The 13,086-nt window shown below is 43.1% G+C and overlaps 1 protein-coding gene across 1 annotated transcript in view; it reads right to left on the bottom strand.

Moving 5' to 3' along the window:
• Nucleotides 1-13,086, bottom strand: part of NWD1 (NACHT and WD repeat domain containing 1) — a 56,273-nt gene that overhangs the window by 17,856 nt on the left and 25,331 nt on the right. The window contains exons 8-9 of the mRNA XM_055566501.1: nucleotides 8,176-8,384; nucleotides 3,622-3,894 (exon numbers count right to left, since the gene is read on the bottom strand). Of these exons, the coding sequence (XP_055422476.1) occupies nucleotides 3,622-3,894; nucleotides 8,176-8,384 (482 nt within the window). The remainder of the gene's footprint in view (nucleotides 1-3,621; nucleotides 3,895-8,175; nucleotides 8,385-13,086) is intronic.

A 13,086-nucleotide genomic window follows, 5' to 3' on the forward strand; every position in this document is an offset into this window, starting at 1 on the left:
CAGAACAGCCTTCTGAATTGAGGGGATTGGCATGGGGCATCAAAGATGAGTTACACAGGGAGACACCTGAACTCAACTAACATTATGTTCACTTTACTCCACTGTTATCCCAGTGCTCCCACCCTACCCCGGCCGACTGGAAGCCTGGAGAGGTGCCCGTCTGTTCATCCCTTTCAGTGCCCTGGATGTAGGTTCCTTGTTTGCCCCCGTTTTACAGATGAGGAAACTGAACCTCAGCGAAGGGCTGAGTAGCCCAAGAATACAACTAGGCAGAGGTAGGACTGGGATTTCCCTTTTTTTTGGTTTGTCTTTGTTTGTTTGCTTATTGAAGTATAGTTGATTGACAACATTGTATTAATTTCTGGTTTATGACAAAGTGATTCGGTATATATATTCTTTTCCATTATAGTTTATTACAGGTTATTGAATATAGTTCCCTATGCTATACAGCAGGCCCTTGTTATTTATCTATTTCATATATAGTAGCTTGGATCTATTAATTTCAAACTCTTAATTTATCCCTAACCCCCCATCCTCTTTCCCCTTTAGTGACCAAAAGTTTGTTATCTGTCTGTGGGTTTGTTTCTGTTTTTTAAATAAGTTCATTTGTATCATATTTTAGATTCCACATATAAGTGATATCATATGGTATTTGTCTTTCTCTTTTTGGCTTACTTTACTTAGTGAGATACTCTCTAGGTCCATCCATGTCGCTGCAAATGGCATTATTCCGTTCTTTTTTTATGGCTGAATAGTATTTCATTCGGAGAAGGCAACGGCACCCCACTCCAGTACTCCTGCCTGGAAAATCCCATAGATGGAGGAGCCTGTTGGGCTGCAGTCCACGGGGTCACTAAGAGTCGGACACAACTGAGAGACTTCACTTTCACTTTTCACTTGCATGCATTGGAGAAGGAAATGGCAACCCACTCCAGTGTTCTTGCCTGGAGAATCCCAGGGATGGGGGAGCCTCGTGAGCTGCCGTCTATGGGGTTGCACAGAGTCGGACACGACTGAAGCGACTTAGCGGCAGCAGCAGCAGCAATAATTCATTATGTATATGTACCACATCTTCTTTATCCATTCATCTGTCTGAAGGATATTTAGCTTGCTTTCATGTCTTGACTATTGTAAATAGTGCTGCAATGAATATTGTGGTTCATATATCTTTTTGAATTGGAGTTTTTTCTGGATTTATGCCCAGGAATGGGGTTGCTGGATCATATGGCAACTCTGCTGCTGCTGCTGCTGCTGCTGCTAAGTCGCTTCAGTCGTGTCCAACTCTGTGCGACCCCACAGACGGCCTCCTACCGGGCCCCTCTGTCCCTGGGATTCTCCAGGCAAGAACACTGGAGTGGGTTGCCATTTCCTTCTCCAATGCATGAAAGTGAAAAGTGAAAGTGAAGTCGCTCAGCCGTGTCCGACTCTTAGCGACCCCACGGACTGCAGCCTACCAGCTCCTCCATCCATGGGATTTTCCAGGCAAGAGTACTGGAGTGGGGTGCCATTGCCTTCTCCAATGGCAACTCTAGTTTTGGTTTTTTAAGGAACCTCCGTACTGTTTTCCATAGTGGCTGCACCAACTTACATTCAGGACTGGGGTTTTCAAACTCAGTGAGTCTGACCCTAGAGTTCATGTTCCTTGCTAGGCTGCAGGATATTAATGAAAACAATTGGTGATTGAAAGAGTAATGGGAAGCAACCAAGAGACCTGATGAAAGGACTGGGATTATCTTCCATAATCATGGTTGGTGCCTTGATTGCTCAGGGAGGCTATGAGGCATGAGGTCCAGAAATCTGGAGTTTGGGGGTGATTCTTTTTTTTAAACCTTTTATTTTGCACTGGAGTAGAGCCAATACACTATACTGAAGCTGAAGTTGAAGCTTCAGTATTTTGGTCACCTGATACGGACAGCTGACCCATTGGAAAAGTCCCTGATGCTGGAAAAGATTGAGGGGAGAAGGAGAAGGCATCAGAGGATGAGATGGTGGTACAGCATCACCAATGCAATGGACAGGAACTTGGGCAAACTTCGGGAGATGGTAAGGGACAGGGAGGCCTGGTGTGCCGCAGTCAACGCGGTAGCAAAGAGTCAGGTACAACTGGTTGACTGAACAACAACAGCAACATAGCCAATTAACAATGTTGTGATAGTTTCAGGTGGACGGCAAAGGGACTCAGCCATACATATACATGTATCCATTCTCCCCGAGACTTCCCTCCCATCCAGGCTGCTGTACAACATCGAGTAGAATTCCCTGTGCTATAAAGTAGGTCCTTGTTGGTTATGGGATGATTCTTTAGTGGCCATATTTCTCCCTTCCTGAAACTCTCACCTCCTCCATAGGACACACAAAACCCTCTGTGATCTATTTCCACTCCACTTCTCTTTTCTCCATAACACCAAGCATGTTCCTACCGCCTCACCATGCAACCCCCTATTCCCTCCATCTTTGCTTATTCATCTTAGTAATCCTTTCTTCTTCTGAGGCTGTCTCCCTGGAGAGGAACCTTCCAAGACTGCCTCTATCAGAAGCATTTGTTCTTTCACCCAAGCAAGAACATGCTATTTCTACCTCTACTGAAAACAGACTCTGTTCCTGTTAGTATGACTGTGAGTCATTGGAGAGCCTGGCTCCCTCCCTAGACTGAATTCCTCCCTAGACTGACGATGCGGTTAGACTCCAATGCATGGCGTGGTGCCCTTGTTCCTCCACCTGCAACTCCGATATAACGCAATCTTGGTGCCCCATCCATGTCCCCTCAATGTACTCCTCTATCCCTGAAGGTCGCGCACTGCACACCTGCGAGTAGGCACTGGGAGGTTGTTTTTTCTGACCTCATTCCCTCATACACTTGGCCCCTGTGTTAATGCTCCTGGGAGCAGCCCTCACCTAACCACTGATGGAGCTGGTAGATAGAAACCCAAGTCCTATCCCCTCATCAGGGACAGTTCTGATACATATTCTATACTTTCTCCCAGAGCATCCGCAGAAAGACTGAGCATCAACAGTTGCACATTGGCCAGCCCCCAGGAGACACCAAGAGATGTTTCCTGGACTGTGCTGAATTGCAAACCCCTAGAATGAAGAAGCCTAGTGTCATTCATTAAAAGATCAAAGGTGATGAAATAATGCCATCTGCAGCACATGGGTGGACCTATATGACATCCTTTATATGTGGAATCTAAAAAGAAATGATACAAATGAACTTATTTATGAAACAGAAGCAGACTCACAGATTTAGAAAAGGAATTTATGATGGGGGGAGGATATAGGGAAGTGATAGTTAGGGAATTTGGGCCTGACATGTACATACTGCTATATTTAAAGTGGATAACCAACAAGGACCTACTGTATAGCCCGGGGAACTCTGCTCAGTGTTATGTGGCAGCCTAGATGGAAGGGGATTTGGAGGAGAATGGACACACATGTGTGTATGACAGAGTCCCTTTGCTGTCCACCCGAAACCATCACAACACTGTTAACCAGGTATACTCTTAATATGAAATAGAAGGTTAAAAAAACAGATCAAAGGTGAGATGGTTTCTCCCAACTTCTAGGACATCTAAGCACTTTGGAGCTGAATTAATGTTGACTCAGTCAACATTAGTTGCTTACCAGAGAGATGGAGCCCGTGCTGGACCCAGTAACCACCATTCCTCGTTTCTGGACTGAGACCCCACAGGCAAGTGTATCTTCTTTGATGCTGGACAAACGTTGCCTCCTGTGCAGTGTTCCTGTGGCTGAGCTCCACAGACCGATCACGCCACCCTGGGACACAGTCAGCAGTGTGGCCTGGGAAGCCAGCACTGCCGTGCATACCCAGGGGTCAGAGGCATCCCCCAGGATACGGAAAATCAGCTCTGCAGTTTCCAGGTTCCAAGCACTGATCTAACAGAATGATGGAAAGACAGAGCCATGTCAGAGGGAGACCTAGACCGCAAGCTTGCCAGAGTCAAATGCAAGACCTGTTCTTTCTTTTTGGTCATTGCAATTGAAGTCTTTTTATCTTTATACAAATTTTAATGGTTCCTTTCCCTTTATTGGTTTTTGTTCAGTCGCTCAGACGTGTCCGACTCTTTGCAGCCCCATGGACTGCAGCACGCCAGGCTTCCCTGTCCTTCACAATCTCCCAGAGTTCGCTCAAACTCATGTCCATTGAACTGGTGATGCCATCCATTTATAGTTACTCCAAAATATTGACTATATTAAAAACTGCTCTTTTTTAGAGTTTATGCATTTTATTGTCAACGCTCCATCAGTTTAAAGAAAAAGGAGGGAAGGACTTCCCTGGCGGTACAGTGGGTAAGAATCCACCTGCCAATGCAGGGCACATGGGTTCTATCCCACTAAGCCCATGTGCCACAACTACTGAGCCCATATATATGTTGAAATAACTAAAGCCCGTGCGCCTAGAGCCGGAGCTCTGCTACAAGAGAATCCACTGCTATGAGAAGCCCGTGAACCGCAACCAAGAGCAGCCCCTGCTCACCACAACTAGACGAAGCCTGAGCACAGCGACGAAGACCTGGTGTAACCAAAAACAAGTAAATAAATTGAAAAAGAAGTAACCGGCAACGTTTTTAAAAAATTTAATTAAAAAGCAAAAAGGAGTGGGGAAGTGGAAGGGATCCTGGAATGGATTCTGGAGCGGCAAAAGAACATGTATGGAAAAACTGATAAAATCCAAATGAAGTGTGGAGTTGAATTGATGGTAATTGTCCATCTTAATGTTTAGTTTTGATAAATGTACATTTGTTATGTAAGAGAGCATTGGAGAAAGCTGGAACAAGGCCATACAGGAACCCTCTCTACTATCTCTGGAGTTTTTCTCCAAATCTAAAACTGCTGGGAGTTCCCTGGTGGCCCAGCAGTTAAGAATCCACCGTTCAATGCAGGGGACACAGGTTTGATCCCTGGTCAGGGAACTAAGATCTCACATGCCATGGGGCAACAAAGCCCATGTGTCTCAACTAGAGAGCCCACACACTCTGGAACCCGGGCACCACAGCTAAAGAGAAGCCCACAAGCCACAACAAAAGATCCTGCAAGCTGCAACTAAGACCCAACACAACCAAAAATAAATGAACATATATATTTTTAGGAAAAAAAGGGTATTACTTCTCAAATCATTTTTAAAAAATAAATAAATAAAATTGCTCTAAAATACAGCTTTAAAAAAATAGAAAACAACCCACACCTCTGTAATAGTTAGGCCTACACTGTCCAATAAAAATACAAAGTAAGCCACACATGATGTTAAATTTTTTATAAGCCACATTTAAAAAGGTAAAAAGAAACAAGAGATATCACTTTCAATGATATACATTTTTAACCCAATATATTCAAATGTTGTCATTTCAACATATAATCAATACAAAATTATTATTGAAATATTTTACATTATATTTTATGATACTGAGTCTTTGAAATCCAATGTGTGTTTTATGCTACTGTGCCTGTATGCTCAGATGCTCAGTCACGTCAGACTCTGCAACCCCATGGACTGAAGCCCACCAGGCTTCTCTGTCCATGCGATTCTCTCAGCAAGAATACTGGAATGGGGTATCATTTCCTCCTCCAGGGTATCTTCCTGATGTAGGGATTACACCTTTAGCTCCTACCCCTCTCGCATTGGCAAGGGGATTCTTTACCCCTAGCGCCACCTGGGGTGCCCTTTGTATACAGTTCAGTTCAGTTGCTCAGTTGTGTCTGACTCTGTGGCCCCATGGACTGCAGCACTCCATGCCTCCCTGTCCAACGCCAACTCCCGGAGTTTACTCAAACTCATGTCCATTGAGTCAGTGATGCCGTCCAACCATCTCATCCTCTGTCGTCCCCTTCTCCTCCTGCCCTCAATCTCTACCAGCATCAGGGTCTTTTCCAAGGAGTCAGCTCTTTGCAGCAGGTGGCCAAAATATTGGCGTTTCAGCTTCAACATCAGTCCTTCCAATGAACACCCAGGACTGATCTCCTTTAGGATGGACTGGTTGGATTTCCTTGCAGTCCAAGGGACTCTCAAGAGTCTTCTCCAACACCACAGTTCAAAAGCATCAATTCTTCGGCGCTCAGCTTTCTTTGTAGTCCAACTCTCACATCCATACATAACTACTGGAAAAACCATAGCCTTGACTACACTGACTTTTGTTGACAAAGTAATGTCTCTACTTTTTAAAATGCTCTCTAGGTTTGTCATAACTTTTCTTCCAAGGAGTAAGCGTCTTTTAATTTCATGGCTGCAGTCACCATCTGCAGTGATTTTGGAAACCCCCAAAATAAAATCAGCCACTGTTTCCACTGTTTCCCCATCTATTTGTCATGAAGTGATGGGACCAGATGCCATAATCTTTGTTTTCTGAATGTTGAGTTTTAAGCCAACTTTTTCACTCTCCTCTTTCACTTTCATCAAGAGGCTCTTTAGTTCTTCAATTTCTGCCATAAGGGTGGTGTCATCTGCATATCTGAGGTTATTGATATTTCTCCCAGCAATCTTGATTCCAGCTTGTGCTTCATCCAGCCCAACATTTCTCAGGATGTACTCTGCATATAAGTTAAATAAGCAGGGTGACAATATACAGCCTTGATGTACTCCTTTTCCTATTTGGAACCAGTCTGTTGTTCCATGTCCAGTTCTAACTGTTGCTTCCTGACCTGCATACAGATTTCTCAAGAGGCAAATCAGGTGGTCTGGTATTCCCATTTCTTTAAGAATTTTCCACAGTTTGTTGTGGTCCACACAGTCAAAGGCTTTGGCATAGTCAATAAAGCAGAAATAGACATTTTTCTGGAATTGTCTTGCTTTTTCAATGATCCAACGGATGTTGGCAATTTGATCTCTGGTTCCTCTGCCTTTTCTAAATCCACCTTGAATATCTGGAATTTCATGGTTCATGTACTGTTGAAGCCTGGCTTGGAGAATTTTGAGCATTACTTTACTAGCCTGTGAGATGAGTGCAATTGTGTGGTAGTTTGAGCATTCTTTGACATTGTCTTTCTTTGGGATTGGAATGAAAACGGACCTTTTCCAGTCCTGTGGCCACTGCTGAGTTTTCCAAATTTGCTGGCATATTGAGTGCAGCACTTTCACAGCATCATATTTTAGGATTTGGAATAGCTCAACTGGAATTCCATCACCTCCACTAGCTTTGTTCGTAGTGATGCTTCCTAAGGCCCACTTGACTTCGCACTCTGGCTCAAGATTGGCGATTACACCATCATGATTATCTGGGTTGTGAAGATCTTTTTTGTATAGTTCTTCTGTGAATTCCTACCACCTCTTCTTAATATCTTCTGCTTCTGTTAGCTGCATACCATTTCTGTCCTTTATTGTGTCCATCTTTGCATGAAACGTTCCCTTGATATCTCTAATTTGGACTCTAATGTTCCCTTGATATCTCTAATTTGGACTCTAAGTGGACTGCCGCAGGAGCAGAGGCTCTGGGTGCAGCAGACCTGGGTATGGCATAAGCCCTCCTGGAGGAGGTACCGTTAACCCCACCATAGAGCCACCAGAACTCACACAGGACTGGGAAACGAACTCTTGGCGGGCACAAACAGAACCTTGTGCACCAGGACCGAGGAGAAAGGAGCAATGACTCCACAAGAAACTGACCCAGACTTGCCCATGAGTGTCCAGGAGTCTCTGGCAGAGACATGGGTCAGCGATGCCCTGCTGCAGGGCAGGGCATGGGCCTGGCATGGTGCAATTCATGGGGTCACGAAGAGTCAGACATGACTGAGCGACTGAACTGAACTGAACTGATATACCAACAAACTGTGGAAAATTCTTAAAGAAACAGGAATACCAGACCACCTGACCTGCCTCCTGAGAAATCTGTATGCAGGTCAAGAAGCAATAGTTAGAACTGAACATAAATAACATAACATATCAAAGTTTGCAGGATGTAGGTAAAGCAGTACTCAGAGGGAAATTTATAGCACCAAAAACGACTGTATTAAATACTATGAAAGGTCTCAAATCTTAAAGTCAGAAAGAACTATCAAGGTTATCTAATTTTCAAAACTCTAAGTTTTGAAGTCCCTTATGGCACTCTCTCAAGCGGAGGTGTACTTCAGTCTCATTTCAGGGAACACCCCCTTATAAACACAATATGCTATCTTTGAATGCTCTGGTCTCAGCCTTCCTTTGCAAACAGGGCAGGTATTTGTTACCTTTGAGCCTGAAGCTGAATACACAACCTTCTTTGCTTCATCCACATGAAGGCTCCGGGTCTGAGATTCAGTGGGATCTTTTGAACCTCCATCCCAAATGGTGAATTTCTCCTGGCCAGAGAGTAAGTCCCACAAGCGCAAGGTGTGGTCTTTCGAGGCAGAGACGGCATGTGTCCCCTGGGCAAACACTTCCACACACCTCACCTCTCCTGCAACAGACCAGGGTGGAGGAGAGCACATTAGCTGGGAACACTTCGACCTTCCAACTACCAAAACATCTATGGGCTTGGAAATCCCTGGTTTACCAAAGAAGAGATGTACAGATTAGAACACGTCTGATTTACAAATAATGGAATGTGGGGACTTTTCTGGTGGTCCAGAGCCTGCTAATGCAGGGGACACAGGTTCGATCCCTGGTCCAGGAGGATTCCACACGTGGAGGAGCAACTAAGCCTGTGAGTCGCAACTACTGAGGCCTCACTCTAGAGCCCGTGAGCGGCAACTACCGAGTCCTGGCACCACAGCTGCTGAGGCCTGTGTGCCTTCAGGCCCGTGCTCTGCCGTAAGAATAGCCCCCGCTCACCGCAACAAGAGGAAATGCCCGCACAGCGATGAAGACCCAGTACAGCCAAAAATAAATGCATGCATACATGAACACATCAGAAACCATAACAGAATGTGGCAAAGCTAAACTGAATGAAACAACTGGTTGGGATTAAATCATTTGCCCAAATGTTGACTCTCTAATAAACAGATCATTGAAATGTATAAAAGTTCATCATCTAGGGAGTATTTAAAGTTAATAAACTAACAAAAAAACCAAAGTGAGATTATAGAAAATGTCATACTCATGGAGAGATATTTTTCTAAGAAAAACATGAAATCTGGAAGACATAAAGGGGAAAAATTGACCGATTGGATTGCATAAAAGTGTAAAATTTCAGAAGGATAAACTTGAAAGATATCACACACTGGGAGAAAATATTTGCAGTTCATAACAGATAAGTGAAGACCCTCCCTAATAAACAAATAGTTCTTACAAATAAGCAAGAAAAATGCAAATAACCTACTCACAAACGGGACAAAGAATATAAACAAGAAATTTACAGAAACAGTACAAGTGGATAATAAGCATTTGAAAGTGATACTCAACCTTACTAGTAATCACAAAAATCCATCATGAAATACCAATACTATTATTATCCATTGTATTGGCAAAAATTTGATGGATTGCTTGCTGGAGTGCTGGCAGAGATACAAGAAATCAGTTATTCTTATACCCCACTAATGAGAGTATAAGTTGATAAAAAAACTTGCAAAGATGTAACTTGGTGACATTTTTTTAAAGTTAAAATGTGCAACTTCTTGGTTTTGGTAATATACTATAGTTGTATAAGGCATTGCTAGTCTGGGAAGGTGTATAAAAGTACATGGGAACTCTTTGTACTATTTCAAAAGTTTTTCTGAGTCTATAGATTTTTTTAGTATAAGAAGCTAAGAAAAAGAGAGAAAACATGAAAAATGTGCATACGATTTGACTAAGAAATCCCACTTCTAGAAATGGTGTCTTACAGAAATAATAGCATAAGTGTGTGAAGATGGATAAGGACTTTAATTGCAATATTGTCTAAGTAAAACAAAACAAAAACAAACAAACAAAAAAAAAAAAAACTGGGGACTTTCCTGGTGGCCCAGTGGCTAAGACTCCGATCTCCCAAAACTGGGGGCTCGGGTTCAATCAATCCCTGGTCAGAGAATTAGACTCCACATGCTAAAAATTCCACCCAGTGCAGTCAAATAAATTAATGTATATTTTTAATTTGAACATTAAAAAAATGGATGGAGGGGGTACCCTGAGGGCACAGAAGCCATTCTAATTTTTATTAAAGAAAACACCCAAAGGGAAAAACATGTGCAGTCACACACACTGAAGTCGATTGGGTTCTGGGATCTCTCAGGTGTGGGGAGATTTAAAGGGCTGATTCAGCCCCAAAGCTTCAGGGTCCTGGTTAAACTGTCTCCAAAAGAGAACCTTGTTGTCAAGGTTTTTTCTTGTTTAATCTTTCCTTTTTAACAGCAGCCTGAAAGAAGACAATTCTCTTTTTCCACTGGAAATATAAAACTGAAAAGCCCATCCTGGAACTCCCCTGGTGGTCCGTGGCTAAGACTCCATGCTCCCAGTGCAGGGGGCCAGGATTCGATCCCTTGTCCAGGAACCAGATCCCACATGCTGCAATGAAGATCAAAGATCTTGTGTGCCTCAACTGAGACCCAACACAGCAAAATAAATAAATTAACAAATAAATATTTAAAAAACCAAAAACAACCCATGAAAAGAGAGTTGGTTAAATAATATGGTGTGTGTTAATTGCTCAGTCAAGCTCGACTTTTTGGGACCCCATGGACTGTAGCCCACCAGGCTCCTCAGTCCATAGAATTCTCCAGGCAAGAGTACTGGAGGGGATAGTCATCCCCTTCTTCAGGAGATCTTCCCCACCTAGGGATCAAAGCCAGGTCTCCTGCATTGCAGGCAGATTCTTTACCATCTGAGCTACCAGGGAAGCCCAGATAATATGGTACACCCATATAAAGAATATTATGAAAGAATTAAAAATAATAAGAAGGAAGGAGGTATATATATATATATATATATATATATATATGCCCTGGAGAAGAAAATGGCAACCCACAACAGTATTCTTGCTGGGAAAATGCCATGGACTGACCACACACACACACACACACACACATATATATGCACTGACCTGACCATAATAATCATTATTACTACAATAGCCAATATTTACTGAGTGCTTTCTATGTGCCAAGCATAACTGTTAACATGCATTAAACCCCTTTAATCTCATAACAACTCTTTGAGATAATATTATAATCACATTGGGCTTCCCTTGTGACTCAGGTGGTAAAGAATCCACCTGCAATGCGAGAGACCCTGGTTTGATTCCTAGGTCAGGAAGATCCACTGGAGAAGGGAATGGCTACCCACTCCAGTATTCTGGCCTGGAGAATTCCATGGACTGTATAGTCCATGGGGTCAAAAAGAGTTGGGCATGACTGAGTGACTTTCACTTTCACATTGTATAGATGGGGAAACTGAGTCATAGCCCAGGATGGTAACTTATGCAAAGCCACATGGCTAATTAATAACTGAGCCACGATCTCAGCCAGGAGCCTAGACTCTCAATCTCTACAAAACATTGATACAATCTATTGGGTTTCCTTGGTGGCTCAGATGGTAAAGAATCTGCCTGCAATGCAGGAGACCTGGGTTCGATCCCTGGGCCAGGAAGATTCCCCTGGAGAAGGGAATGGCAACCCACTCCAGTATTCTTGCCTGGAGAATTCCATAAACAGAGAAGCCTGGTGGGCTACAGTCCATGGGGTTACAAAGAGTCAGACACGACTGAGAGACTAACACACATACATTGTGACAAAAGCAAGCTGCAGCCCAGTGTATAAAACAGCATGATGTGATTTTTGACAAGAGCTCAAAAGACAGAGCTATGTCTGTATAAGCCTAGAGAAAAAATTGCTAATGTGCACTGATCACTTCTGGGGGGACACTGAAGGATCGAGGGAGAGTAAAGGAAGGGAATTTTGTTTTAGAATTCACATGTCACCAGTATTTGGAGTGATTTTTATTTCTTGAGATTGGGGTATTTTTCAACCAGAATTTTTATAAATAATAACACTTTATAATACTTCCCATACATAGGCCATTATATCGCTGCTAAAATGAATTAGTGGACCTCCTTGGTTGTCTAGTGGTTAAGAATCCACCTGCCAGTGCAGAAAACATGAGTTCAGTCCCTGATTGAGGTAGATTCCACATGTCACAGAGCAACTGAGTCCACACGCCACAGCTACTGAAGCCCTCGTGCCCTAGAACCTGTGCTCTCCAACAAGAGATGCCACCGTAGTGAAGAGCCTGCATATCGCAATGTAGATTAGCCCCTGCTCACTACAGCTAGAGAAAGCCCATGAGCAGCAACAAAGACCCAGCACAGCCAAAAAGAAAATGAATAAAAATGAGCTAGAGATATATACATGATATAGAAAGAGGCAAAAACAAAAACAAAAACAGGTTGCACAAGTTTATATGTCTATATATAACCATATATATCACACAGATATAATAACCAAGAAGAAAGATAAGAGTAGAGTGTAGTGAAATATTTAGAAAATGATGAGTTTTGAGTATTTATTACCTTGTTTCAATAGAATTGATTAATTGTATGTTTCTATAATGTAACATTTAAGAATGGCTGTTTGAACATAGGGAACAGACTAGTGACTGCCAAAGAAGAGAAGGAGTAGGGAAGAGATGGCAGAGAAGGCGATGGCACCCCACTCCAGTACTCTTGCCTGGAAAATCCCATGGGCGGAGGAGCCTGGTGGGCTGCAGTCCATGGTGTCACGAAGAGTCAGACACGACTGAGCGACTTCACTTTCACGCATTGGAGAAAGAAATGGCAACCCAGTCCAGTGTTCCTGCCTGGAGAATCCCAGGGATGGGGGAGCCTGGTGGGCTGCCGTCTATGGGGTCGCACAGAGTCAGACACGACTGAAGTGACTTAGCAGCAGCAGCAGCAGCAGGGAAGGGATGGACTGGGAGTTTGGGATTAGTAGATGCAAACTATTTACATACAGAATGGATAAACAACAAGGTCCTACCATAGAGCACAGAAAACAATTTTCAATTTCCTAGGATAAACCACAATGGAAAAGAATGTAAACAAGAACACATATATGTGTATAACTGAGTCACTCTGCTGTACGGCAGAAATTAACACCACTTTGTAAATCAACTATGCTTCAATAAAAAAAAATTTTTTTAAGAAAAAGAATGACCACCTCTCCTAATTCTTGAAAATTTCACAGTTGACTCTC

Source organism: Bubalus kerabau, chromosome 1 (assembly GCF_029407905.1).
Source record: "Bubalus kerabau isolate K-KA32 ecotype Philippines breed swamp buffalo chromosome 1, PCC_UOA_SB_1v2, whole genome shotgun sequence".
Lineage (NCBI taxonomy): Eukaryota > Metazoa > Chordata > Mammalia > Artiodactyla > Bovidae > Bubalus > Bubalus kerabau.